This window comes from Rattus norvegicus, chromosome 2 (genome assembly GCF_021556685.1).
Source record: "Rattus norvegicus strain SHRSP/BbbUtx chromosome 2, alternate assembly SHRSP_T2T, whole genome shotgun sequence".
In the NCBI taxonomy this organism is placed as follows: domain Eukaryota; kingdom Metazoa; phylum Chordata; class Mammalia; order Rodentia; family Muridae; genus Rattus; species Rattus norvegicus.
Window position 1 is genome coordinate 245,896,177 of NC_141535.1, and position 27,723 is coordinate 245,923,899.

Consider the following 27,723-nt stretch of genomic DNA (forward strand, 5'->3'; position numbering starts at 1 on the left):
GCGAGGTCTGCGTCGCAGGACCGTAGAGGTGGAGCCGGTGAGGTGGAGCCTTTCAAAGTTAGGAAAAGCCCGCCCGCCCATCTCTTTTCCTAAGGAACTTCTGGAGTTTAGGAGGTTTGATTCCTACTGTAGAGGAGGGTAAGTCGCCCGAGACCACAAACAAGCTTTTAGTCTTGATTGCGGGGAGGCTTTTCTTTTCTTTTCTGTTCTTTTCTTTCAAGTACTAGACTCCAGGAGATCTGCCCGAGATGTGTAGGGCAGGCGACCTGGTCGTTCAGACTGGGATTACTGCCTGCTGATGCCTGGGGATTCCTGCCTCCCTAAGTCACTCGTGCCCCAACTCTGGGTTCACAACAACCCAGGTGCAGGTAGAGGAACTCCATGCTCTGGCCTCCAGTGTGTCTGCAGAGGGCATTGTTATTTATTTATTTTTTTTAGACTTAGTGTCACCCACCTACAAAAGTAGTCTTCAAAAGAAAAAAGAGGGACAGAGAGTTAGAAAAACCTAATACTTTGTTAACTACATCTTGCTCATTTACAAAGCCTACAGTTCCTGCTGCAGTCCGGTGACCAGAAAAGACCTGTTAATGATTGAAAGTGCAAAGGCCACTGTGTGGACTTCTTGTCCGCTTTGAACTCGCTGCTGGCTCCTGCCCTAAGGAACGCAGCAAGCAGCAGCGTTCACTCTACGCTCCATTCTCCCTGGAGCGGGGCCTGCTCTAACCATGAAGTTCACTCTTCACTCGCATTCTCCGTGGAGCGGGGCCTGCTGTAACCATGAAAAGCTGCAGGGGTACGGGGTGATCTCTGTGAAAGCAAGACTGACCGTGACATCATCCTATAGCCAGAAGACCTGTATGAACAATTTAATTTTCATCGTTTATTTGTGTTTCCAAGTTAATAGTAAGCCGCAAGCTTTAGGCCAACCTGGTCTATGAACTGAGTTCTGGGTTAGCCTGAAATACAGAAAGAGATGCTCCAAAGTGGCAGGAAGCTCCTCCTTGTCCAGTGTGAGACCATGTGTAATGATAAAGTTTACTCTGTTGTAGTCAATCCCCACAAGTAGCCTATGCTAGACAACTTATACCATCAGGGTAGATTAGCTTTCCCTGAACCATCAAGGTAGATTAGTTTTCCCTAAACCATCAGGGTAGATTAGCTTTCCCTGAACCATCAGGGTAGATTAGTTTTCCCTGAACCATCAAGATAGATTATATTCCCCTGTACCATTAGGGTAGATTAGCTTTTCCTGTAGAGCCGTATATCTTGTGATTCTATTTCCCAATTTATAGGCATTTGAAGAATACCCAAGTAGATGTCTTAATTAGAAAATATGTACCCCAGCCTGTGGCTTGGTGACATTTCATACCCAGTTTCTCATACATTCCAGAACTCATTTCAGAGAGATGGACAATCGATGCCAACATTTCCAAAAATGAAGTTGTAAGATTATAAGCTGAGGAAAACAAAATCAGCCTACATTTAAGGCACTGAACTTGGGTTCTAACCCTGCTGTGACCTCTGTGACCTCTGCCAGGGTTTCTGAACCTCTTCTAATGTCTTCCGATTCATAAAAGGAAACTTGGCTTTTTAGCTCTGCATAAGGTAACCGTTTCAGCAACTTTTCACTTTTGCCTATTGTGAAGATAATTAAATGAATGGAGATTTTAAAAACTAGACTTTTAAGGAGAAGCAGGATATTATGAAGGCTTAAGGGTTTTCATAGTTGCTATTAGTATATCATGTTATTTTATTCTTGGGATTCCTGTCAGGAGCCCTCTAGGAAAGGCCGAGAGAGACTAGCAGGTGTCCTTCCTGGAGGCTTGCGATGGGTGAGCTCTGAGAGGCAAGATCCCAAGAGACTTCACCTCAGGGTTGCTTCTGCAGCTGATGTGCCTTTCCTGTCCTAATCTAACGACTGCTGGGCATCAGCCCACCCTATCGAGCAGATTTTTTACTGATCAACATAAAGACGAACTTTCATGAGTTAATGTCGTTGAAATGAATTGATGATTTCATAGAATTCCTGATTTGATTCAAATCATTTTAGGAAGAAAGTTTTAAGATGGTTTTAGTTGTTTTGCTAGGAAGATGTAATAAAGTTAGAATCAAGAATAGAATGGGCCCACTCCTCAAATAGTAAAAGCCTCATAATAAGTAATGCAATGTGCGTTCATAATTACACTAAAAAGAAATAGGCTTGGGACAAATTTGTGCTCAAGGAAAAACACTCAGGTCCAAGAATGAAGCCACAGGTGTGCGCTATGATAAGGCAAGGGCATGGGAAAACTGATGCTTTGAATTTAAGAGCTTACAGTTTGAGATACTGTTTGAAATTGTTACTGATACCTTTCCATAGTTCCCCTTTTATGTGGCATTTTGTCTATGAGGTAATTCTCTCTTAGAGAACTTTTTGTCTGAAAGTATAAATAGGCTGACAGGTGGCTCAGCATACATGTTTCCTGGTGTGTGTGCTGGGTGTGTGTGCTGTCTGTGTGAGGGACTCCTTTCCTTTTCTTCTCTCTGGTTCAAAAAGAGTTAACAAGCTTCAAGACTCTTGCCTGGCCAACAAGGGACTCCTGGCTGACTCTTCAGCAGAAGGAGCTCTAACAATAAATCCTTTTACTTAAATCTGAACTTAATTACTGGACAGTATGCATTAATCCACCAGAAACTGAGTTAGAGAGTTAGGGAGCTTATTAAAGAATATTAAGAAGAGTTGTTTTCTTAGCGTTTGTTTAAGCCCAGAACAACAACAAACAGATAAGTTTCTGAGCACTTATTTAAGCACGAAGGATTAAGTTTCACCAGTGCAGAGTTAAAGAGAAAAGAAGCCCGTTGGAGACAAGCTCCTTTCTGGTTTCTCTCTTGAAGGTAGCTGAGAGGGAAGAGTGTCCGTGGGGGCAAGACTTGGTCTTGCAAGTTATTTAGGATAGTCTTTATTATAATAAAATGTTTACCTATCCCAAGTCTAAGTCACTTTCCTATGGTAGCTGACCTGCCAGTCTGAGTTCTTCTTAGGCCAGAAAACTTCAAGTCTTTGGCCTTTAGCACAGCAGGGGATTAAGTGAAGCAGCCTTTGTCCTCTCTCTGGAGGAACTGCTGCTCTAACTCTGCTAGTTGAAGTCTCAGGAAGAAAAGGGGACGCTTTGACAAGTGATTTTAGCCTGTATTTCTAGGTTCTTCTCTTGCTCTCTAAAACCTTTTCCAAAGAAGTTTTCTCTGAAAAAAGATTTCCTAATTTTGCTCTCTCCTCCTGCTCTGATGTAACAATGGCCTTGCTCTCGCTACAATGTAATCTTTCCTAGTCTTTTGTGCATTTTCTAGGAGAATTGATCACACGGTCATTCCAAGCGTCTCTTTAAAAAAAATAAATAATAAAAGTTCACTAGAAGTTCAAACATAGATTCAAATCATAAATTGAACAAGAAGTTTACAACAGAGAATGTTTACATACATAGCCATTAAGAGTAATTATCTGGCTAAACATTAGCTGTCCTAGCTCTACAGGTTCACGGGGAGTTAAAGACCATAACTAAGTTATCACTGAGGTTTTGTATAGATAAACCCAGTCAATATGTTATCTTCTGTCCACCTATAATAAATCATTGGTTCCCTTTTTATGACCCTTTGATTGTTTCACAGTCTCTTGGAATGTGCTCTACGTTGTAAATGCCTGCTTTCTATCTCAGAAGCAATTAGCTTGAAGACTGGCAGAGTCCTCATTGCAGTTTTGATATCAGAAAGGACTTAATAGCAGTCCTATTATGAAAGGTCTTAATAATTACTAATATAATTTTAGGAATTCTTATAGGATCATCATTAAGAATTAAGGAATCATCTGCTTGTCTATATAGCATCACTACAAGACACTACATCTTCGCTGATCTGCAGAAGTCGGCTCAAAAGATAAGCTAATACCTAGTGATTGTTATATATATTTAATAATAACAGGCAAGCATATTGATAGCAGGAATCTTTCCTCAAATGTAGTCTCGGCCTTGCCTAAAGGAGTGAATCCATCATGGCTTTACAGTCTATGGTGGCACCATCTCAGGAAGATCACCTGCTAGTTTTTAGCTTCTCCTAGATGGTTCCTGGCAGAGGCCAGTGGTTTTCAGCCACAGAATAAGCAAGAAAGTGTGAAGTTTCCAGAAGCTCTCAGCTTTTAGCCCTCAGTACAGGTAGAGTCACAAGGCCAGAGATCATCAGGCTTTTGACTTTTGTCCAGTCCAACTCCGTGTGTTCTCCCTCAGCTCCAAACCCCCAAAGGCTGGGGCTGGCCCCCCGCAGACTCCCTTTGATACAGCGCCAGTGTTATGAAGCAGGTAATGATACTGCGATTGAGTACAGAGGTAATGAGTGCAGGCTGGAGCAGTCAGAATGCAAAGGCTCCGTGGGGAATTAGATGAAGAGAAGCCAAGGGTGACTGCCATGGTCAGGACCCTTCTTTGCAGTATCATGATAAAGCCTCTGTGTGTGTGTGTGTGTGTGTGTGTGTGTGTGTGTGTGTGTGTGTGTGTGTGTTGGGGATTAGGGGGCGGGAGAGCTGATCTCCTAGACCCAGAACAGAGTGAAGAGAAGTCTCACCCTTCTTCCCCTCTCTCCCTTCTCTTCTTCTGCACCCCCTTCAGAACATAAGAAAAATAAATGAGTTAGCAACAAGGTACAGGCCCTGCTTTAGAACAGCATTGATTTTATGATTTCAATAATCTTTTGAGGCTAATGACAATGTCTGCTGGACAGACAGATATGTACGGTAAATAGATAAGGAGGCAGTAAACAGAAACAGAAAGTGGAAAAAACCAGAGTGAGGTAGTGCATGCCTGTGATCACAGCATCAAAGGTGCAGAGGCTGCATGACTGTGAGTTGGAGGTCAGAATTCGCTTCACAGTGTGTTCAAGGCCAACTTGATCCGCATAGCCAGACCCTGTCTTAAAAGAGCCCAAGTCAGGATGTAGAGACCTGTTGTAGATGCTTAGCATGCTAGGGGATCTATATGCTCGATACAGCATAGCAATGCAAGAAAACAAAGAAAAAAAGAAATGAAGAGTTAAATATCTCGTTGTGTTGTGTGTGTGTGTGTGTGTGTGTGTGTGTGTGTGTACATGTATGTGTACAGTTCATAGCAGCTTTTACAGTTTCTGGGTTTAGTACAGTGATTTATTATTTCTGGTGCTGTTCTCTGAGCATCACAGCTGTAACCTGCAGAAAGCCGTGATGACTCACAATAGACCCTCAGACCCTGGAGATGACGGTTTTTGACTGCTGACGTCCCTCACTTGCACCTTCACTTGATATTGCAGCCACTCCCCTCCTGTACCTTAGGTCAACTGTGGGCAGCTCTGCCCTCCTTGCACTTGGCCTCTTTGTTCCAGAAGGTGCTGGGGTATTTAGAAGAGGAGAGGGTTTCCATGTATCCAGCCACGGGGAAACAAGTAACCCCTCACCCATGCGCTGTAAGCCGGACAGCCTCTGGGGAGTTGTACTTTGGTTTGTTGCTGAGACCGTATAAGGACATGGGGACATTAGTGTAATGCCTGACTGGTTGTCTTGTCTGGATAAAAACTGTCCTTCTCAGGTTTTGAGTTTTGTGTCTCAGAACCCTCCTAGGTAGCAGCAGAACCTAACCATTTGATTTGATTTAATTAAAGAAATTACGATAGCTGTGGTTACAGCTATGGACATACAGCTAACACCGGTTCATCACACTGTCACTGTGTTGTCTCCAGTTAATAATTCCACTGGCCAGCAAGCTTTGCCTTCCTTAGAGTTTGCTTTTAACTAACTTTTACCTTCCTTTTAATAATAAAAGGATTTCAGGAAAGTTAGCTGGGCCGTTGTTACGTGTAAATGAGTCCATTATTTTTTAACTTCCATTTTTCTTTCTGCTTTTGTTACAACGAACTACGGAGGGACTGTGGGATGGTTCGACAGGTAACGGCACTTGCCACCAAACCTGGCCACCTCAGTTTGGTCCCTGGGACCCACCTAACTCCTGGTTGTTCACACACGCATGCACACACATATAAACAAATGTATTAAAACCTGCAGGAGGTCTGTCTCCATAACCCAATAAATTCTAAAAGCTTAGTACTAAGAGGAAAAGGGAAATACCACAATTCAGTACAATTTAACCTAAATAAAGTTAGTACATATACAAAATAATTGCACACATTGCTCCTAAATGCATATAAACACGCTGGCCAATTACTAGCATTGAATTTATGATACTAATCGATTCTTGTAAGTGATGCCCAGAGGTAGTTTGGAGGATGAGTGCAATGGGCTTCAATTATATCCATAATGCTTTTGGTTATTAAAAGATTAACTTGTTAAAGCTAGGCATAAATGTGTTTATTCCTTGTTTCTCTGTTATGTTTGCAACACTTCATAAGCTGACTAAAGATCCCCAAATCTAATGTTAGTTCATAAAATTTCTAAGGCACCGCAACCCAAGCTTATAGCAAAGGAAACATCCGATGTGGTGTCCTGTGTTGGTCCAGATGTTTTTATTTGCATGTTTGACTCCCCTGTTGAAGGCAGTGAATCCCACAGGAAGTTGTATGGAGTATTTTGCTTTGTAGCTGAAGGGTTTTTTAAGATGAAAGGTCCTCACGAATCAAATGAGATCAGTGGGAAGCTCCCGGCTTAAACTGTTGTTTGAAAAATTATTTGATCTGTTTCCTCTTGTGGGAGAGAGAGAGAAAAAAAAAAACCAGTGATAGCCTAGATACAATACAATAATATATTCATTTGTCTTGGCCTCTAGATCACCATGGCAACTGGACAGAAGTTGATGAGGGCTATTCGAGTGTTTGAATTTGGTGGACCGGAAGTGCTGAAGCTCCAGTCTGATGTGGTAGTTCCTGCTCCACAGAGCCATCAGGTGGATACAATTATTGCAATGGCTGACCAGAGCAGGTGCACAGTGAGCTACAGACACTGAGACAGGGCAGTGTTTACCTGTCTGTGAACCCTGACAAAGTAACACACATGATACTTAGTGAAGGAGACACTTGAAAAGGAACAACTTCTAGCTACCAAGTTCCTGGTGTGGATAATCAGCTCTGTAGCATAATAAGAGTGTCTCAGTGGCGTCATGGGAGTTCTGAGTAAGTTCCCCTCTCAGGAACCTCCTGGTTTTTACTTTTCACAGGGTAGGAAAGTGATTTCCCCTCTGCACTATTGCCTTGCCAGATTACACTGAAGGGAATTCAGCTGTGGAATTTAATTGCCTCTAGTGATTTTAATCAATGTCTTTTGACTCAAGTTGTATACACTTACTAAGGCACACTCCATACCCCCAGTCTAATATCCTTCTCAAGCCTCATAAGAATTTTTTCTTCATTTCCTTCATATCTCATCTTTCCAGGTTCATTTCTTATCACCCTCCCAGTAGATTTTAACAATCTTAAGTTATCCAGTTTCCCCAAGAGACCCCCATTCCATCTATGTACATATTTCTTTTACCTAAAAATAGCCCCGACCAGCTCCCCATTGAGCAGGAACTCAAATGGAACAGGAACCAGAAGACAGGAGCTGAGGCAGAGGTGGGGGAGGGGTGCTGCTCACTGGCTTGCTCCTCACTGCTTGCCCAGCCTGCTTTCTTATAGCACCCAGGACCAACCACCAGTCTAGGGTGACCCACAGTGGGCTGGGTCCTCACACTTCAATCACTAACTAAGGCCTGCCTCTGAGTCCTATCTTCTTTGTACATTTTCTCAATTGAGGTCCCCTCCTCTCAGATGACTATAGCTTGCGTCAAGTTGATCAAGGATTAGCCAGCATAACTCAACTTGACACACAGACACCTCATTGTTAAGCCACAGCCTTTCTTGTTCATCCCCAAGATCACAAATTGCTGTCAACATCACATCATAAAATATTTCGCAAACTTAAAAAGTCCTACAGTCTTTAAAAATTCAAATGCTTTAAAATTCAGTCTCTTATTTTTTTTTTACTATGAATAATACTTTTTTCAGTCACTTTCTTTACAACTGAAACTCTGGGAAATCAAAGTTAAACATCCTTGCCCGTGAGTTTCTTGAAAAAGAAAAAGACCAGAAAAACCCCAGAAAAAGTTTTGACCTTGTGCTCCACGTCGTTCTGCTGTGCTGTGTCTAAATGAATTTTTACAAGTCAGCTGCCATCCAGTTTCACAGGGAACCTCTTACTCATAATTTCACTCGGGAAGACCAAGTCATCAAGGATGGCGTCGTGCGCTGCTGTCAGGGTGCGGCTTCTAGGGCGCTTTTGCTTACTTTTCGTTCGGCTTTTCCGGGTTGGCTCGGGCAGAATCCTCCTCTGAGCAGTGAAGGCTACATGCTTCCCACTGAACTCTTTCTCCAGTTCATGAACCAGCCGGACTTGGGTTTTCCGGAAAGATTTCAGCTGAGGAACTGACGGAAGCTTTCCGACCACCACCGGCTTCCATTCCCTCTGCCACAGTGGCTGAGTTCCCGCAGCTGCGCCTTGAGATCCGAGTTCATCTCCAGCTCCAGCAGCGCCTGAGAGAAGCCAGACTCCAACTTGTCCGACTTCGCGCCATCGGGTTTCACAACCTTGGTGCTTAAGCTGAACAGGCTTTGTCCTTACAGGGTGCTGGCTTAGCTTTTTTCTTTTTCTTTTTTTAAAAGATTTATTTTATTTTATTTTATTTTATTCATGTGAGTACACTGTAGCTGTCTTCAGACACACCGGAAGAGGGCATCGGGTACCATTACAGGTGGTTGTGAGCCACCGTGTGGTTGCTGGGAATTGAACTCAGGACCTCTGGAAGAGCAGTCAGTGCTCTAACCACTGAGCCATCTCTCCAGCCCCAGTCTCTTTAAAAAAATCCAAAGTCTATGTAAAACTTAAAAACCTTAAAAACTTCAAAAAGAAAAAAAAAAAAAGGAACATATTTGGGTTTATCCCCAGGAGTGGTATAGCTGGATCTTCAGGGAGAACTCTTTCAAACTTTCTGAGGAACTACCAGAATGAATTCCAAAATGGATGAGCCCTTCCAGGCAAGGCCAAAGGGGCAACATTTTTCAGGATTTGATCCTGTTATTGATATGCTGTTCCTGTTATTATTAGTTAAATTAATATATAATCCCCGGGCATTAGCCCACTCCTTTGGGCAGATTTTTGCAGATCATCGTCATGCTATACAGACAAAGAGATGGTTTCTTAATTCCTATGAGTCTATAAGAATTCCTAAAATTATACTAGTAATTAATAAACCATTTATAATAGGGCTGCTATTGGATCCTCTCTAATATTCAAACTGCCATGAGGACTCTGCCAGTCTTCAAGCTAATTGCTTCTGAGATAGAAAGCAGGCATTTACAACTTAGAGCACATTCCAAGAGGTTTTGAAATAATAGGAACTAATAGGGAACTAACATAAAAGGGAACTAATGATTTATTGTAAGAACAAGAACAAAAGATAAAAATATTGACTGCATTTATCTATACAAAACCTCAACGCTAACTTAGACACAAAAATTATAGTTTTAGAGTCTCAATGAGCCTGTGGAACTGGGGACAGTAATGGATGTCTAGCTGGATAACTAGTCTTAATGGAAACACATGTAAACTCTCTTGTAAACTTCATATTCAATTTATGATTTGAATTCATGTTTGAACTTTTATAAAAGGGTAGGGGTGGGGAATGTTTGGGAAAACCATGTGCTCTGTTTTCCTAGAAAAGGTACAAAAGACTAGGACCTTAAGCGCAGGAGAGAGCAAGATCAAGGGGAAGGCGGCGGCAGCAGAGAAACTCAGACAGTAACAGAGCATAAAGTCTGACCGGATTTTCCTCATTTTACTTTCCCTTAGAAATCAGGATTAGAATCATTTTTAAAAGTTTCTCCCTTTTTACTTCCTCCAAGAGCAACTTTCTCCAGCTGACAAGGGGTTAAATAAACTCTCAGAGGACCTGTGGAGAAAAGAACAAAGGAACGATTTATTTCAGGCCCTGCTGTTAAGCAATAGGTGTCAATAGACCCAGAGCCTGCAGCTTCTGGCCTCAGAGCAACCTAAAGTCAAGCTGGGTAAAGGCTACACTAGAAAGCAATCTCAATCCCTCCCAAGACTTAGCCTTGTCCCTGCTTATGCTCTTTCCCCTCTGCTACCTTCAAGAGAGAACCGGAGCTCCAGAACTGGTTGGTCTCTGGCGGGAGGAAAATGTTTGTTTCACTCACAGTTCATCCTCTAAAACAGTCAGAACAGGGACTCATAGTTCAGAAACCTCGGTCAAGAGCTGATGCAGAAGCCATGGAGGAGTGCTGCCCACTGGCTTGCTCTTTCTGGCTTGTTCAACCTGCTTTTTTATAGAACCAAGGACCACCTGCCCAGGGGTGGCACCACCCACAATGGACTGGGCCGCTGGGCCACCGTGCATCACTATTTAAGAACCCCCCCATACAGACTTTCCTGCAGCCTGAAGCAACTTCTAAGTTCTTTGCTTTCGGGTGGCTGCAGTGCAAGCCAAGTCGATGTAAAAGCTACCAGGGAATAAAGGTCCTCCCACTTACCTCAGAAGAAGAGGAAGTGGCTGATGAACACACCTCTTTATATGTATAGTTTTCCCGAAGTTTTGAATGTAGCGTGCGAGCTAGTCTACCTCACTTCCTGCTGCAGACTTAGAATACAGGGCAGGGGCTGGCTTGGACTTTCTTTACTGTCTTGGTTTCTCCGGCTCCATCGTTTTCCACACAGCACCACTGTAAGGTAATGCCTCAGTTACCTGGACAAACTGACGGGTGTTGTCATTACAGGTCCTAATCAAAGTCCATGCCTGCGGCGTCAACCCCGTAGAGACATACATTCGCTCCGGGACCTACAGTCGGAAGCCTGCCTTACCCTACACTCCAGGCAGCGATGTGGCTGGGATCATAGAATCTGTTGGAGATGGTGTGTCTGCTTTCAAGGTATTCCATTCTTTAGGAATTTCCATTTTGACTGAGTAGCATCCTTCTGAAACTTGATTATAGCTTTAAAGGCTCTCAGGGGTACTCACTGCACATTTTCTGCTACTTGGGGGACTCGAAGTCTGAAAGAAAACTGTGGTCCATCTGGTCTAATAGGGACATGTGAGTGAATGAAATGAATAGTGCGATGACAGATGGACGGCTTTTGTCCTGTACAGACAGAAGGTTTTAATTCCCTTTCACAAAATACAGGAAAGGTTAAGTGTATTGGAGGACGATAAAACACGCACATAGGCCAAGTCACTGTGCAATTTTGGAGCCCAGATCAGGGCCATGATCTGGCTCCTTATAGTTCTGCCAGAAGCCATGGCTGGCATGGAAATGCCTTTGTAGCGTATTTATAACCCTCTTTCCTCTTAATTTCTCAGCCTGTTCAACCTTGGCACCGTATTTACCTACCCGGGCTGACTTAGGGAAACTTAATGTGCCCTGCGCAGTGGGCGGATCCTACAGCCTTTGCTTCTCAGGCTTAACGCTGCGGCTTCTACCCCACGGCATCTTTAAGTCGTTTTGTGCTAAGGCCACCGATGGTCTCTAGACTCCAGAGTGAACAGACTCTTCTGTGTTATTATCTTTCTTAACTTCATGGTGACATTTGGCACTCTCAGTCACTTAACTAGAACAAAACCATAATCCAACGTTCTCTTTGGTTTCTGCTGCGCCATCTGTCCTGCCGTCCTTCCTCTGGGCATCCTGTCCTGCTGTCCTTCCTCCAGGCATCCTGTCCTGCCGTCCTTCCTCTGGACATCCTTTGTTTTCATCCTTGTTCTTGGGATGCTGTCCCAATCCTGTTGCCTCAAGACCTCAGTCCCATCCAGACCTCTGCTTTCTGTACTTGTCCTACTGCATTTCACAGTAACCCACAGCCACAGCAACCTCTCTTTCCTTTTCATACCCAATGTCTCAGGCTTAGAGTATTCAACTAAGACCCGGTACTGTGTGCAACGTGCTCACATCAAAGTCCAGTTCGTATGTCACAGCAGTGGCTTCTCCAGGGCTTAGTTGTCCTGTGCGTCTAGCTGTCCCCTTCCTAGACAGGGCAGGTGCAAGGTCAGTCTGGCACTACAGACTCTTCTCTTGGGGAAGGGCTGTGTCCCGCTGGTCAGTCCTCAGTATAGAAGGATTTTAATCCAGCAACATGGTCAGTCTGGCTGGAACACAGACATGCCCTTAGCACACTCCTCTAATCTCCCTGGCTGGGATACAGATACCTAAGTACACACCTTTAATCCCAAACAATGAAGGTAGTTTGCAGAAGGAAGCACCCATGTTTGAAAGTGTTGTCTAACTGAGTGGCAAAGTAATGAATCAGAAAGATTTAACAGAATAGGATATGCCCAACTCTAATGAGAACCGAGAGGAGAGGAAGGTAACGTAAGAGAGAGTAGCATGCGTGCATGCACACACACACACACACACACACACACACACACACACACACACACACACACGCAGATCGATCTATCTATCTGTCTGTCTGTCTGTCTATCTATCTGTCTGTCTATCTAGAGAGTTGTATAGAGACAGATTTCAGAGACAAAAACCAAGCTAGACCCAGGTGAAGACAGAAGAAGTCAGAGCATGAGAAGAAGCCAGAAGATTAGAGTGTATTGCCAAAGTTAGTATGAGGCCAAGCAGAGCAATTCAGTCAGGAGCTGAAGGAAGCATGTTTAAATCAGTCAGCAAGGAGAGGCGTTTGCTAGCTGAGTTGACCAGCCAGCCAGAATCAGAACGAACTAGAAAGGGTGAGCTTATTGAGCAATAAGTCTCACAGACTGGAAACATTCTAGCCCTAGATAGATTTTACTGAGGGTAGAAGCTTCCAGGAGTAGGCCTAGGTTAGCAGCCAGAAATTACCTCAGGTGAATAAAACTTACATTCACACCCCAAGAGGCCCTTCCTCAGTCTATCAAAACCTGAGATCACCTGTGCCCACTGAGGTCCGACCGCCTGAGTGACACCTGCTGTCTGAGGCTCATCTCAGTCCATCTGACATCACTCTCCCTATTGTCTTCTTGTGGCCACTGCCTGTGGCTTAGTTCAGGTCGTCTCACCTATTGAAGTAACCCCATGACCTGGAGTCTGTCGACATATACTACCTTCTCTCCTGCTCCGGGGTGCCAACTCTGGAAAGCTTCTTTTCAGTCCCATATCTATTGCGTGTGGCTTTGGCATTGATGAGGTGCCCACGGCTGTGAGGTGGGACCCTTGCCGCTCCTTTCACTCTTGTCTCCTACTCCTCTGCTGCTGTTGTCTTCAGTACTGAACTGCTGTCATCTGAACACTCTCTGCTCTCCCAGGGCTGTGTGTCTGTGTCTGTGCTGTTTCTGCTACTTCCTTCCAACTACTGTGTGCTGCATGTAAGATACCTACCTACTATTGCCGTATACACTGAAGTTTCCAGAAAATAACCCCCTACCGCACGTTAACGTTTGCAGCTCCTGAGCTAAATTACTTTGTCTTCAGGTCCTGCTAAGTGTCCATTGCTCAGGTGCTCACCTCTCTGTTTGACCTAAATCCCTCTTTGTGACTCTTAGGTAAATCCTTTGGGACTGCACACAGAGACCGCAAGGTTCCACTAACCCTAATGCTATCATCTTATCATTAGCATTTGAAGCCTATAGCAGCGAATTCTCTGCTTTGCTATAACCGCCTATCACGATGCTCCCAGCAATGCATTTGAGAAGGGCCTTGATTTATTCCTTCCTTTGTTCTTTTTCCTCATGAAACTGTTTACGCTTGGGAGCACAGCACTTGAGCTGACTTAAATCCCTGCACCCAGGCCGTGGTTCCAGGATAAACCCTACTCCTTTTGAGACGAGAGCTATGGCTGACGTGAGGAGGAGATGGTTGGCCTTGGCTCAGCGTTTGCTCTTGGCAGCTTCCTCTGCCTCTGGATTTCCTTCACTGTTTCCTAACACCAGTTCTGTTCTTCGGATCTTGTCCTGACCTTCAAGCCCTGCCTCGAATGCTTCTTTAATTTCCTCAGCCTGGAGTCACTTCCTTTCTACTTCTCACCTTGCTTTGCTCACCGTGTTCACTTGCTTTGCAGTCAAATGTCTTCCTTTCTCCCTCCTAGAAGTGCGTGTGCTTGAGACCTGGGGCAGTGTGTTGCTATTGGTGATATCCCCACAGAACTCCAAAATTATGTTTTCCTTCTGGTGAGTTCTTAATGTCTGGATTACACTGCAATCAATCAGGCAGATTTTCAAGCGTAAAAGTGGGATTCATCTTAAGTTAGTCTTCCTTGGCCGTTCGCAGGCTACACTGTCTACCGGTCATGTTTACTTTTGGCTCTTGGTTTTCTCCAAAGAATTTGCCATACCCATCCTACAGCATGGTGCTGGTGATTTTTGTAATTTTTTAGCATAGCGCCAGGTGCCAGGTTGAGTCTACTGAGGGCATCGTTGCTCTGTGTTTTGTCTATTCCGTGGTAAGTCTACTTTCTTATACATCTTCGTCTAAAGATGTTGGCCAGGTGTTCGGATGGCCAGCATGTCCATGGCCAGGGCCAGCAGGTGGCCATTAGCAGGATGCTGTGTGCCTGGCTGTGAGAGGTGATGGGCTCTGCTTGGCTCTTTCTATTTCAATGCGTTGCCTAACTGGAGGAAAGTATGGTACCCGCCTCTGTGGCGGAGATGAGTACACACCTTCCCCAGGTCACTGCGATGTTACAGAAGAAAGCAGCTCTAGCTCAGTAGTGCTCGGCTGACCTGCCGTAGACTCCAGTGTCCTCATGCATTTGAGGGGTACCTTCTGGTCCCCTCGTCTCCTTCAGTGTCTCGTCTAAGGTTCCCTCTTGGTAAAACCTGTGTCGAGAGTTTCAGCTGTGCTTATGAGACACTGAGCTGGAGGCATCCACATGGAGATGGTTGTGTCTCACTGAGCTGGCACTGCCAAGGCTGCAGCCATCATGGAAGGATTCCTCCTCACTGTACCTCACTGTAAGCAGGCACTGTAAAAGTCTCAGCCATCTTGGAAGGATTCCTCCTCACTGTAAGCTGACACTGTAACAGGTCCCAGCCATCCTGAAATGACTGTGTCTCACTGTAAGGTGACACTGTAACAGGGCCCAGCCATCCTGGAATGACTGTGTCTCACTGTAAGGTGACACTGTAACAGGCCGCAGCCATCGTGGAATGACTGTGTCTCACTGTAAGGTGACACTGTAACAGGGCCCAGCCATCCTGGAATGACTGTGTCTCACTGTAAGGTGACACTGTAACAGGTCTCAGCCATCTTGGAAGGATTCCTCCTCACTGTAAGCTGGCACTGTAACAGGCCGCAGCCATCTTGGAAGGATTCCTCCTCACTGTAAGCTGGCACTGTAACAGGTCCCAGCCATCTTGGAAGGATTCCTCCTCACTGTAAGCTGGCACTGTAACAGGCCGCAGCCATCTTGGAAGGATTTCTCCTCACTGTAAGCTGGCACTGTAACAGGCCGCAGCCATCTTGGAAGGATTCCTCCTCACTGTAAGCTGGCACTGTAACAGGTCCCAGCCATCTTGGAAGGATTCCTCCTCACTGTAAGCTGGCACTGTAACAGGTCTCAGCCATCTTGGAAGGATTCCTCCTCACTGTAAGCTGGCACTGTAACAGGTCTCAGCCATCTTGGAAGGATTCCTCCTCACTGTAAGCTGGCACTGTAACAGGCCGCAGCCATCTTGGAATGACAGTTGGATCTCTGCTGCATGTGTTTGTTGCTCTCTTTTCCAGAAGGGCGACCGGGTCTTCTGCTTTAGCACAGTCTCTGGTGGCTACGCAGAATTCGCTCTTTCGGCAGATAACACCACCTACCCCCTGCCCGAGACACTGGACTTCAGGCAGGGGGCTGCCCTGGGGATTCCGTACTTCACGGCCTGCCGAGCTCTGTTCCACAGGTGAGGTGCACTCTGAGATCACAGCCTCTCCGCCTGGACTGTGGCTGCTTACTGCTAGCCGTTAGTGAACAAGCATTTCGGGTCATGCCAGTCACAGAGGGGACAGAAGTTTGATCATTTGAGAAGAAAGAGGAAATTAGTCCCTTGAATGAAGATCATTTTCTCAAAAAAATGAGAGTCAGGAAGGAGATAGAAGATTCTGAGGAAAATACGTATCTTTGTCTTAGTCACAGTTTTATTGTTGTCAAGAGAAGCCATGACCATGGCAACTCTTAACAGAGAAAGCATTTAATTGGGGCTGGCTTACAGTTTAGGAGGCTTGGTATTATCAGCATAGCAGAGAACGAGGCAGAGGTGACACTGAAGAAGCGGCTAAGAGTGACATCCTGATGCACAGCAGGGAGAATGAGCCTGGGCCTGGCTTGGGCTCTTCAAATCTCCATGTCCAACCCTATAACATTTCCTCCTCCGCTGAGGCCACACCTCCTAATCCGTATAATCCTGTCAAACAGTGCCTCTCCCTAAGGATTAAGCCTTCAAGCATAGCATGGGGACTGGGGAACATTCTTTTGTTGTTTTTGTTTTTTTGAGAGAGGTTTCTCTGTACAGCCTTGTCTATCCTGGAACTCATTCTGTAGGCCAGACTGGCCTCAAACTCAGAGCCCCACCTGCCTCTGCCTCCTGAGTTCTGGGATTTAAGATTGTGCACTACCACCTGGCTAGGGGGCCATTCTTATTCAAACCACCAAAGTCTTACTTTTCTATTACTGTGATAGGACCCCATGACCAAGTGACATAGAAAAGAAAGAGGGTATATTGTATATATCGGCCTCAGAGAGCGAGCTGTGGCCATTATGGTGCAAGCATGGCAGCAGGCCATAGGCCTGGTGCTGGAGCAGCTGGAGCAGTATTTGAGAGCTTACATCTGAACCACAGCCATGGGGTGCGGGGTGGAGTGAGGGTGGAGGGGAAGGAGACAGAGTCAGGGAGAGAGAGAGAGAGAGAGAGAGAGAGAGAGTCAGAGAGAGAGAGAGACAGAGACAGAGAGCGACAGAGGGGGAGGGAGAGACAGAGACAGACAGAGATAGAGAGACAGAGAGATGGATTTTTTTTAAACTGTCACATCCACTCAGTGACACTTCTCTACCAGAGCCACACCTCCTAATCCTAAACAGTCCCCCCAAGTAGAGACCACAAATTCAAATCCATGAGCAGCTGTGGCCCGTTCTCCTTCAGAACCCCCAATACTAGAGGAGGTTTTTATTCACTTTCTTTTATTTGAAGGATCATCCAGACATGGCTGTGTTTAGAACTGAGAAGGGGATGCATTGGACGAATAGAGGGATAGAGTAGACCCCACACAGCATTTAAATGATAAACGGAGACAGTGAATATCCAAACACGAGTAAAGGGAAGGAAAGGACTCCAGTCCCAGGCGGTGATGGGCTTCAGAGTTTACAAAAGAAGCCCAGCCACGAGACCTAGAACAGTAAAGATGTAATTCTGGAAACATTTGTAGGCAGGAGACAGGATGTTAAAGAAGCCACTGGGAAGCCATGAGCAGGGACTCGGGACTTGGGGCTAGCATATTCCCTTCCAGAGTGAACTGGGTCCCCTCCCCACCCCCCAATGAGCCATCCACCATATCCCTGGGACGAGCTGGATCATAGTAAAATGCTCCCCAGAGTGACCTGCTGTCTGTTCCTAGCATGCAGGGTCTATGAATGCCGTAGTGCAGCACAGTGAGAAGCCTGGGCATTTTAGGGCGTGGCCCGGGGGCCTTGGTGACTCAGACTGCACAGAGTTGATGTTTAGAGGCATGGAAAGGCAAAGACCACACTATTAGAACTGGTCAGAAGGACCCCACCCACTGTTACCTGGGCAACCCTGTTGCCTGGGCAACCCTGGACCACAGGATAATGACTGATTTGCAGCAAACCTGCCTGGGGACACTCTGGGGACAAATGGCCAAGAGGGACTCCAGTTCTGGTTCCACCAACACACAAGGACTGCAGCCTATGCATCATAGTGTGATCCCCGCACCCAACATGGCCCCAGGCAGGTGACACACCCAGTGGCATATCCTGAGTGGGTACTGCATGGACGGTTTGTGTCATTGCAGCTTTGGGGACCATCATTTGAGTCTTGGGGTGAGAGGATATTTGGCTTGTGTTAGGATGCAGCATGTGTTTGGGGGTTAACTGAAGCAAGGGTAGACATTCCTCACAGATGATGGGACGGCAGCTCTTGGTTCTTTGACGGAGAGCATGATGACGCCTCTGCTCTTTTCCTGCAGTGCCCGTGCTCGAGCTGGGGAAAGCGTTCTTGTTCACGGGGCCAGCGGAGGAGTGAGTATCTATAATTTCAAGTTGTACTCAAGTGAGTATGGAGTCACGGGTCTTACATGGTAGTTCTTGGAATCTCTGTATCTTTGAAGTTTCCAATTTTAAAAACTTAATCTCTGAGGAGTTCTTCCATGGACTCGGTGTGTTCGATCTTATCTCCCAGTGTAGCCCTCCCAACCTCATGCCCTTCTCCTCCTCCTCTTTTAAAATAACCCACTGTGTACAAAGTCAGTGGCACCCAGATGAGAATCCGTCTGCAGGAGCCCAGGGTGCTCTTCCTCCCCAGCAGCCATCAACTGACAGTGGCCTCCCTGGAGCAAGGCCTTGGGAGCTGGTCACCTGACCATGCTGGCCATCTGACATCGTACAGGATGAAGTCATTCTGAAGAGCCGCACCCCGACCCCCTTAGTGCCACGAAGCTTCTTCAGACGTAGGCTGCTGAGGCGAGTCCATGCCTGATGCTGTAGCCTTTCATGCTTAATCAACTCAGCAGATCGTCTCATAAAATATCAATGTGGTGGATTTTCCACCTGTGCTGGGAGTGCACCAAGACTGGCTTGCCTCTGCTTTCACGAGGCATGGTTCTTAGAATTATGTGGCATTTTAAGCTGTTTTAAACATTAACCGTAGTTGTTCTATATTCCCTTAGATAGCAAAGCAAACCTCTCAGCCCGTGAGCGGTCAGCTCCGCTCCTGTCTGCCAGGCTCCCTGGTGCGCCACCAACAGGTCACACTTTGATGGCAACCAAAAAGTGCACAGTATATAGCTGTGTCCTCAACACCATACCCCAAGGCTGAAAGTGTTAATGTTTAGTGGGGAAAGGACTGAGAACTCAGCACCTACACCCTCTAAGGAATCCCCAAGCAGAGCATTGTCAGAACCCTCAAGTAGGTACCTCACTGCTGATCCATCTCCAAGGAATGTGGAGGAGAAGTCAGAGTGGTGCATTCGGAATTTACTAAGCCAGCCCGGAGAGACTTGGAAATGTTGGTGACAAGATTTCCCATTTTTAAAACCAAGGGCTTGCGGAGTGATGGCTCACCTGCAGGTCAAGCCTCAGTACTGGGTGTTCTCGGGGGGTGGGGGGCATGGAAAGGAGTAACTCATTACCCAGCATGCCCCACGTGATGACAGTGTCATCCTGACAGTATGGCTCTGCCTCTGAAAGTGGCCAGGTAACTCAGGAAGTCAGACTACTCTGTCTCTTTAGACATGGACTTCCTTATTTCATATCTGGCTTCCTCGATGACTCAGAGATCAATCTGTAGGGATTTCACGCATCAGACTCTTTTAAACCAAAAAAGTCCAAAGTTGTCTCTGTAGGGCTTGAAACAACAGCTAAACTCATTGTTAACCATCTCCAAAGGCTGGTTTTGGATGAGTTAAATTTAACCTAATAACCGAAGGTCTGAAACACACATGTGTTTATTTAAATTGCTAAGGTTGTCTGAGAGCTCTATGCTCTGTAGAGAAGAGAGATGTTCGTACAGTGGAGAGAAGGTTTAGAGGAAATCCCTTTACACCCTGAAAAAGCCCTGCTACTTCAGAGGGATTGGTTCCCTTTTGAAAAGGTGAAATCCAAACTGTTGTTTTTCGGAGCTGGCCGAGTCTGCTAAATCCTGGCTGGCTGGGACAGGCTGGGGCCGGCATGTGAAGCACCCCTGATCCTCCTGCCCTATCAGAGGGAGACAGCACCGGCTTTTGCCTGGCTTCTGTTTGTACCTTCTGTATTCATTTAATCCACACTCCGGCTGGATTATGTTGTGGGTTTAAAGTGACATGGATTTGCGAATGCAGCCATTGTCCCAGTACATTGGTGGGAGAGTTTCACTTTAGTGTTCATGAAATAAATTGGAGAAAAATAATAGGCAGAAAATGCCATGTAATCTCTTGAAAAAATACCGTGAGTCTAATTGTTGGCAAGAAAATAGTAGCCAGAGTCCCTTAGAGAACTGAGAGACTGCTCTAAGGAGCCATTAGGTGATACGCTTGCATTAAGTCTGTGCCTTAAAATGTGATTTCATTAGATTCATCGTCTTAATAGAATGGTTAAGTCATTGGAGTCTATCGCAGTGACCCCATAGGACAGCGTTTCTCCTAATAGACGGCTGTGTCCTTCATTGATACCTGCATACCTGCCTTGGTTAGGTTACAGAAAGCCTGCCAGAGCCCCATCACTGCTTGGACCTGCAGTCCTTAGGGCTGCTTCACCCAGGAGAGCAGGGCTGCCCACGCTCCAGTGAGTCCCCTATTTTCCATTGTAATTGTTTTTGCTGTCTCACTCAGTTCCATTGACCTTCCCAACCAGGGCTTCTTCACTTTGTAAATTGAGGTTTTCCATTTACTTTGTGTGTCTGTGCAAGCCTGTGATGATCAGAGGACAATTTGCATGACTTGGTCCCCTGCCTCCACCAGATGGTTGCTGACTTTTGGCTTGGTGGAAGGCAGCCCAGCCTGCTGATCCCGTCAGTGTGTGTCGGTTAATGCTCTGTCTGAACTGCATTGGGTTAGAGCGTTCGGCTTTAACATGACAGTCTGATTGGGGAGGGGAACACACTCAGAGATGGCCTCTGGCCTCAACACGTGGACCGGGCACATACGCCAGCACATACACACGCACACACACAAAGAAACCTTGATTTTAAAAACTGCTAGTGAATTGCTGCCTCGAGTTTCATTGAAAAATAATGCACTAAGTTTTGGCTAAGGAGTAGAATAGAATTTTTAACCATTTCTGAAGTCGGCCTAAACATGTCTGCCACTTCAATATTCATATAATTTAATAAATATTACCTATTTATGTGAAATGTCATTACCCTTGATGCTCTTAAGGTCACAATAACGGGTCAGACTCTGAGACTACTGGTTCATGTGTATGTTTCATTGGCCTTTAATACCTAACATCATATGAAATCCAGTCAAGTGCAGTCCTGAGTAGAAAGTGTTGAAGAAGTCCTGGCCTGTAAGAGGAAATAACAGCCAAGCACAGCGGCTCACAGTCAGAATCCTAGCACATGCAGGGCCTGAGGCAGAGGATTACCATGAGTTCAGGCCAGCCTGGGCTACAAAATGAGTTTCTCAAAAGAAGAAATAGCTGACTCTGTATTTCTTTTCTTTTCAAGCAGTAAGTGCCTTCCTAAGTTTGACTCTGAATAAAACAGGCTACAATATGAAAACCTTAATACAAATCACCACTTTGTCCACACTTAGCGGGGTCTTTGTCTGTATGCAGGCCAGACTCCGGAGGTCAAAGCTGCTGGTGCTCCCTGGATGCTAAGGCTCTCCAGACCGCCATGGCTCTCTATGTGGGCCAGAGCCTTTACCTTGCTGTGGACCTTGGCCGTCCATCTCCATCGAGTCATGAGCTGGGTCTCTGAGCCATGCCATGCCTCTTTCTGCCTTTTGAACACCCAGAACATGTTCCCACCCTACCCATTTAGCCATCCCTGCCCTTTACCACCTGCACCCCCTTCTCCTCATTTCAACCCGGTAGCCTAGCCAGCCCCTCCCAACCTCTTTAACCCACTGCAGTTTAATTATTTTCCCAGTACTTTCTGTTAATTTCACTCACTTGTTAATTGACATTTATTACCTCTTTTCTCTTTAGAATGCATTTTTTTTTTTTTAGCATTAAGTCCATGGGCACATTTCTAACTTACATGGTAGAGGCCTTATGCTTGTTATAAAGAATGTGTTATTTAATTGGTTAAGTAAAGCCAGGAAGGAGTATCAAGGCAGTCTTTAAAGACTGCACCTCCTGCACAAAGCACGTATTAACAAGTGTTCTGCTGCCCAGTGGTTACCTCTACAGTCTGGTTTGGCACTGCTCTGCCGACTTGCTCAAGGCCCCTGTATTTCGGAGCTTACAGGTCCCCATCAGCATAACACAGACAGTGCTGGAGACCTCAGCAAGCACTGGGAAGCCCTGAGCACAGCATAGGGAGACTGCGTCTTCAGGAGGGGTCAGCAGTTGGGCAGCAGTTCTCACCCTTCCTAGTACTGACGCTTTAATACAGTTCCTCATGTTGCAATGACCTCCAACCACAAAATTATTTTCATTGTTACCTTATAATTGTCATTTTACTGATGTTGTGAATTGTAATATAAATATGTGTGTTTTCTGATGGTCTTAGGTGACCATCAAGGGACCGTGACCCACACAAGTGGAGAACCACCACAGAAATGAGATCTGCAGTTCCCCCTAGGCACTGGAGGCTTCGAGGGAACATGGAGAATGTTTTGTTTTTCAGGTTGGATTAGCTACATGCCAGATTGCCAGAGCTCATGGCTTAAAGGTTTTGGGCACAGCTGGTTCTGAGGAAGGAAAAAAGCTTGTTCTGCAAAACGGAGCCCACGAAGTGTTTAATCACAAAGAAGCCAACTATATTGATAAAATCAAGGTAAAGTTTTCTGCAGAAGGTCAAACAGCGCTTCTGGGAGGTTCACTTGGCTTTAAAAATAAGACATTTCAACAGCTGCCGTCTTATGAGTTAACGTGATTTTGCCTAATAAATAACATTGTTTCTGTTTTCATGTCTGCATGTGCTCTCGTCCCCATACATGCTTTAACTGATTTAAAGGGACAGGCATCTAATTCTGCAAACTGTTGACATGCTTGTAATGCGTTGTGTATTAAATAAGATGGAGCCTTTCGAAATTCAATTGAAAGATCTCATTGTAAGTAGCTTGCAGCTACAAGGTGTTCACAGCGCAGCCATTAACGGTGTAAAAATCTCATTGCAGTCAAGGTTCCCAGAATTACAAACCAGATGCACCTATCCGGGAAAGATGCTGCTTGCCAATGGGGTCCTTGGGGAGGGTTATCACTATCCCACCTACGCCTGTGAGAACACTCAGTTATTGTCGCATATCATACCGTTCACACAGGATCCTACATGTCTGTCTGTCTGTCCGTCTGTCTGCCTGGCAAGTGCTCAGCTACTAACTTGTATGCAATGCGCACCTCAATCCTGAAGTCTCTATTTATATTTTCCTGATAATTAAATCAACACTCACTCCCTCACTCATCCCCAAAGGCACTTCCTTGAGGTGTAGGACAATGAGAATTTACCAGGCATGGAGTGCTTTATAGAGGCCATTATCCAAGGAGGAAGAATGTATGGATGGATTTATTTCCACCATACCATTTGGCCCAAGTCACCAGTCAGGGCTCTGATCTGTGCCGGCTGGCCCCTGGTGCTCACTCCTGATGCTGCTCCAGGGTAGGTCTGAGCTGGGAGAAGACTGGTTACTGGGTAAAGCTGCTGCTCATTTCTCCAGCATCAGATCTTGGGCCACGAGGGTGACTCCTTCACTTCCCTGCTACCTTCTTTTTTGTCTTGTTCTCAACACCTTCTCCAGGCCTCTTCCCCCTCTCTCCTCTTCCCTTCCTTTACTGCCTAAATCTAGGAACCCTGGGCACTCACTGCTCTCCTGCCCCCTCTCTCCCAGTGCAGTTCCGCCTGTGTGTACTCTGACATTCACAGAGCCTGCGTCTCTGGTGAGTGAGAGTCCTTACGTCCAGGCTGCTCCCTGTCTGTCCTCATCCTCAGGAGCATCTTGATTGGATCTCCTTGAAACTGGCTGTCTTCCTGCACACTGACTTCACTGCTAACCTCCTCCTCCTTCACGTGATTACACGTTCTGTGTCTGTGTGTCTGTGTGTCTGTGTCTCTGTGTCTGTATGCCCTCTGTTGACTCTGTGACCTGAGTTCCATCTCTGTGTCACTGGCCTAGCAGTCCCTGGCACTTACCTGTTGCCCTGGCAGGAGCCCTTTTATCATTGTCTATATCTGTTTTCAAATTTTGTGTAAGTGTGTGTGTGTGTGTGGTGCACGTGTGCATGCATGTATGTGTATGTGTGTGTGCACCTGTGCATGGATGTGTGTGTGTGTGTGGTGCACGTGTGCATGTATGTGTATGTGCGTGTGCACCTGTGCATGGATGTGTGTGTGTGTGTGGTGCATGTGTGCATGCATGTATGTGTATGTACGTGTGCACCTGTGCATGGATGTGTGTGTGTGTGTGTGTGTGGTGCACGTGTGCATGTATGTATGTGTATGTGCGTGTGCATCTGTGCATGGATGTGTGGAGGACAGGGGTTCACCCTGGTGTCGTCCTTTGGTATACCTTCCACCTGATATTGTGTGACAAGGCCTCTCCGTGAGCCTGGAGTTCACCATTCCCTGTAGACTGCCTGGCCCTCAAGACTAGGATTTACACATCTCTGCTCCCAGCCAGCTCTGGGATTCCAGCTTCTTCTGTGGTGCTGGATCTGCAGAAGCCTGTGTGTGGACAGGGACTATACCCTGAGCCATCTCTGCATAAACCTATTTTGTGCCCATTTAAATCAGCCTCTCCCTGCTGCCCTCCAAGTCACCCCTTTACTCCGCCAGTCTCGCTCCAGACAAGCGTCTTTCAAGTTGTTGCTGTCATCTGTTACTTAAGCCTCTGATTCCCCTGTCCTGAGAGTGTTACTGAGCACAGAGTCGCTCTGTCTTCTCTGTTCCCAGAGATGTCTGTCCCTTTAAATACTTGTATCAAGAAATAACTGGAGTGGAACTCTGTTCAAAGAGGAATTTTAACTTCCCTGTCTGTTATTGAGCTTCTAGTGCCTAAAACACTGAATTAATGAAAAATAGAACCAAACCAGAACCCAGACGCTGAGTTCTTTACCCAACATGCTGTTCAGTATGGTTTGCGGTCTGTCACGGTTCCTCCCCACAGTGCTGAGGAGTGAGGAAGTTTTCCCCAAAGGCTCTTGTATGCCCTTTTCCTTCACCTTCCTTCTCTTGTCAAAGGGACTCCTTTTTATCCTTCAGGTCATTTCCTCTGAGGAACTTTCTTTGACCAGTGTAGGCAATGACATTTAACTCTTTCCTTCTGTGACTCTCGCTGTAACTCACTTCTGCTGACACAGTACGGACCATTACATCAAAGCTGTGCTTATAGGATTTCCGTCCTGATTCCTATTTTTAAGTGCCCTACAACTGTTTGTGGTAAAAATAAAAAAGGGGCGGAACTGGTTCCCTCACATACGTGGTCGAGCTCTTTCACTAGTTCTGGCTCCGTCGAGCCATTTGAACTAGCGCTAATTTATTTTAGATTAGTATCTCCCGGCAGCTCTCTGCTAGCCTTGAACTCTCTGGTTCCAGCAGCCCAGCAAAATCAAGGTTCTAGAAGTCCAGCAGGGGCTGGATTGGAATCCTCCTCCTCTGTCTCCATCTTCCTCCTTCGCTCCTCCTCCTCCCTCCCTAGATTTTTCCTGCCTACCCTTCCTTCTCATTCAATGATAGGCTTTGCCTTATCCTGGACCCACCTTGCTGTATAATGACATCATCCTACATACACCCATTCTACATCTATTACAATGCCTGGTTTGAATACTCATTACTTATACTGTAATAAAAATCTAATATAAAATAATCATAACATTGCTGGATCTTCAAGAACCAGTTTAAAACGTAGAGAACCAACACCCAACAGTGCAGACAGAAAGAATTAGTATATCAAGCAAATGATAAACCACCTATAACACAATATGTACACAGGCAGAAATACACACCACACCCACCCACAAGTACACACCTACAGCCCCCAACCCACACACAGGTACCACCCACGCACGCACACACACACACACACACACACACACACACGCACGCACACATGCACACACTCACACTAATCCATACAGATTTGACCCATTTATGCTAGCTCATCCAGTGTTTCTAAGTGTGCACCGCAGAGAGTGTGGCTGGCTGCTTTGTAATGAGATTATTTTAACGCTGCGCTGTTGGTTTTGGTGTTAGTTTAGAGGAGCGGTTTCACTGCCTCTCACCTTCATCTTGTTCTTATCACGCAGACGTCTGCTGGTGACAAGGGCGTTGATGTGATTATTGAGATGCTGGCGAACAAGAACCTCAGCAATGACCTGAAGCTCCTGTCCTGCGGAGGGCGGGTCATTGTAAGTATGACTCCCCTGCACCTTGAATCCCACCAGCGGTCGACCCCGTTCCACAGCCACCTTCCACTGTGTGCCTGTTGTTTCCACGATAGGTCGTTGGCTGTAGAGGTTCCATTGAGATAAACCCAAGGGACACCATGGCCAAAGAGACGAGTATAATCGGAGTCTCTCTCTTTTCATCCACCAAGGTAAGGAAGGGGTGGTTCTGATTGTGCAGGTCAGCAGATTGACAGTTGAAGTCCATGTTAAACTTGGTCATCTGACTGGAGAGGTGGACACCAGTTAGTCCCTGCATGGTTCGAGAGAGCAGCGGTACGGAGAGGGAGCACTAGTCGCAGCTATTTCAAGATGGTATTTCGTATACTAACACTGTCCCAGGCATATGTGAATGACAGAGAGTTAAAGCGTGGTCTGAGGAAACTGTCAAATCTTCATATTTGCAGGAGGACCTTTCTGGTCCTGCCACGAAACAACTACAGTCACACACTTTTGTTTTTCCAATCCCTCTCCTCTAGGAGGAATTCCAGCAATTCGCAGGCATCCTCCAAGCAGGAATAGAAAAAGGTTGGGTGAAACCTGTGATAGGTTCTGAGTATCCACTGGAGAAGGCGGCCCAGGCCCATGAAGACATCATTCACAGCAGTGGGAAGATGGGGAAAATGATTCTCCTCTTATGAGACCAGCTGTTCCTGGGGATGCCTGTGTCAGTGGGACTCCTCCTTCTCCAAGTCGCTGCTGCACCATCTTTAATCAGTGTTCATTTGATTGAGGTTCATGTATTAAAAACACAGCTTTAGGGAGGAGACCCAGTGGAGTGATGTGTCCAGTGTGGTACTGGCATGCATCACAAAACTCTTGTTCCTTTTTCTTCGTTTTCATTCTTTGGTTGGATATTTTTGTTTTATTTTTGAGACAGAATCATTCTCCATAGTTCATGCTGGCCTTGAACTCATGGTGGTCTTTCTGCCTCAGCTTGGAAGTGCTGGGATTTTAGTCATGCACTATCACACACAGATTCATCTCACACCTTCTTGTCTGATTAGCTTCATTCATACCTTTGAATAAAATGTACAAGTTCAAAATAGTCCTCTACTGATCGCCCCTGGCTTCCAAGCCTGCTCCCCTTTAGGTAGTCACCTGACCCCTCAGCCATGGCTGCCGTGGGCCCTGAAGGATTTCTGGACTGAAAAACATGCTTTTAAAACTAATGTCATCTCAGTCTGTAAGCCCTGGGGAAGGGCAAAAATGAGCAACACCTACGGGAAAACCTACCAGTCAGTTTTCCTCACATTTCCGAGAATATCAGAATACTCACTGCATGCTGGTCACCAACCACCCCTGCTTTGGGAGGTCAGCAACCTGATCCTGAGTCAGCGGCATTCAGTACCATCACCCATTAAATGCTTCATGGTCGTTTACAGTTATTGGTATATATGACACGTCTCATAGTTTTACTTAAAATTGTAAGTTCACAAATTTAGCACTTTAAAAACTGTCTGCTTTGGTTTGCATAGTATCTTAGCCTGGAGTAAATTCTGTGGAATGCTGAA

The 27,723-nt window shown here is 45.9% G+C and overlaps 1 protein-coding gene and 1 pseudogene across 3 annotated transcripts; one reads left to right on the top strand and one right to left on the bottom strand.

Annotated features, from left to right (window-relative positions):
• The first annotated feature begins 14 nt into the window (after positions 1-14).
• Cryz (crystallin zeta) lies at positions 15-27,723 on the top strand. 3 transcript variants are annotated; one of them, XM_087628122.1, is made up of 10 exons: positions 15-138; positions 1,391-1,605; positions 6,774-6,890; positions 10,768-10,920; positions 15,697-15,860; positions 18,157-18,208; positions 22,458-22,607; positions 26,072-26,173; positions 26,266-26,361; positions 26,689-27,723. In XM_087628122.1, exons 3-10 carry the CDS (start codon positions 6,780-6,782, stop codon positions 26,848-26,850), a joined length of 990 nt encoding a protein of 329 aa, XP_087484248.1. In that variant the 5' UTR covers positions 15-138; positions 1,391-1,605; positions 6,774-6,779; the 3' UTR covers positions 26,851-27,723.
• On the bottom strand, positions 7,996-10,694 carry LOC108350160 (40S ribosomal protein S7 pseudogene; annotated as a pseudogene).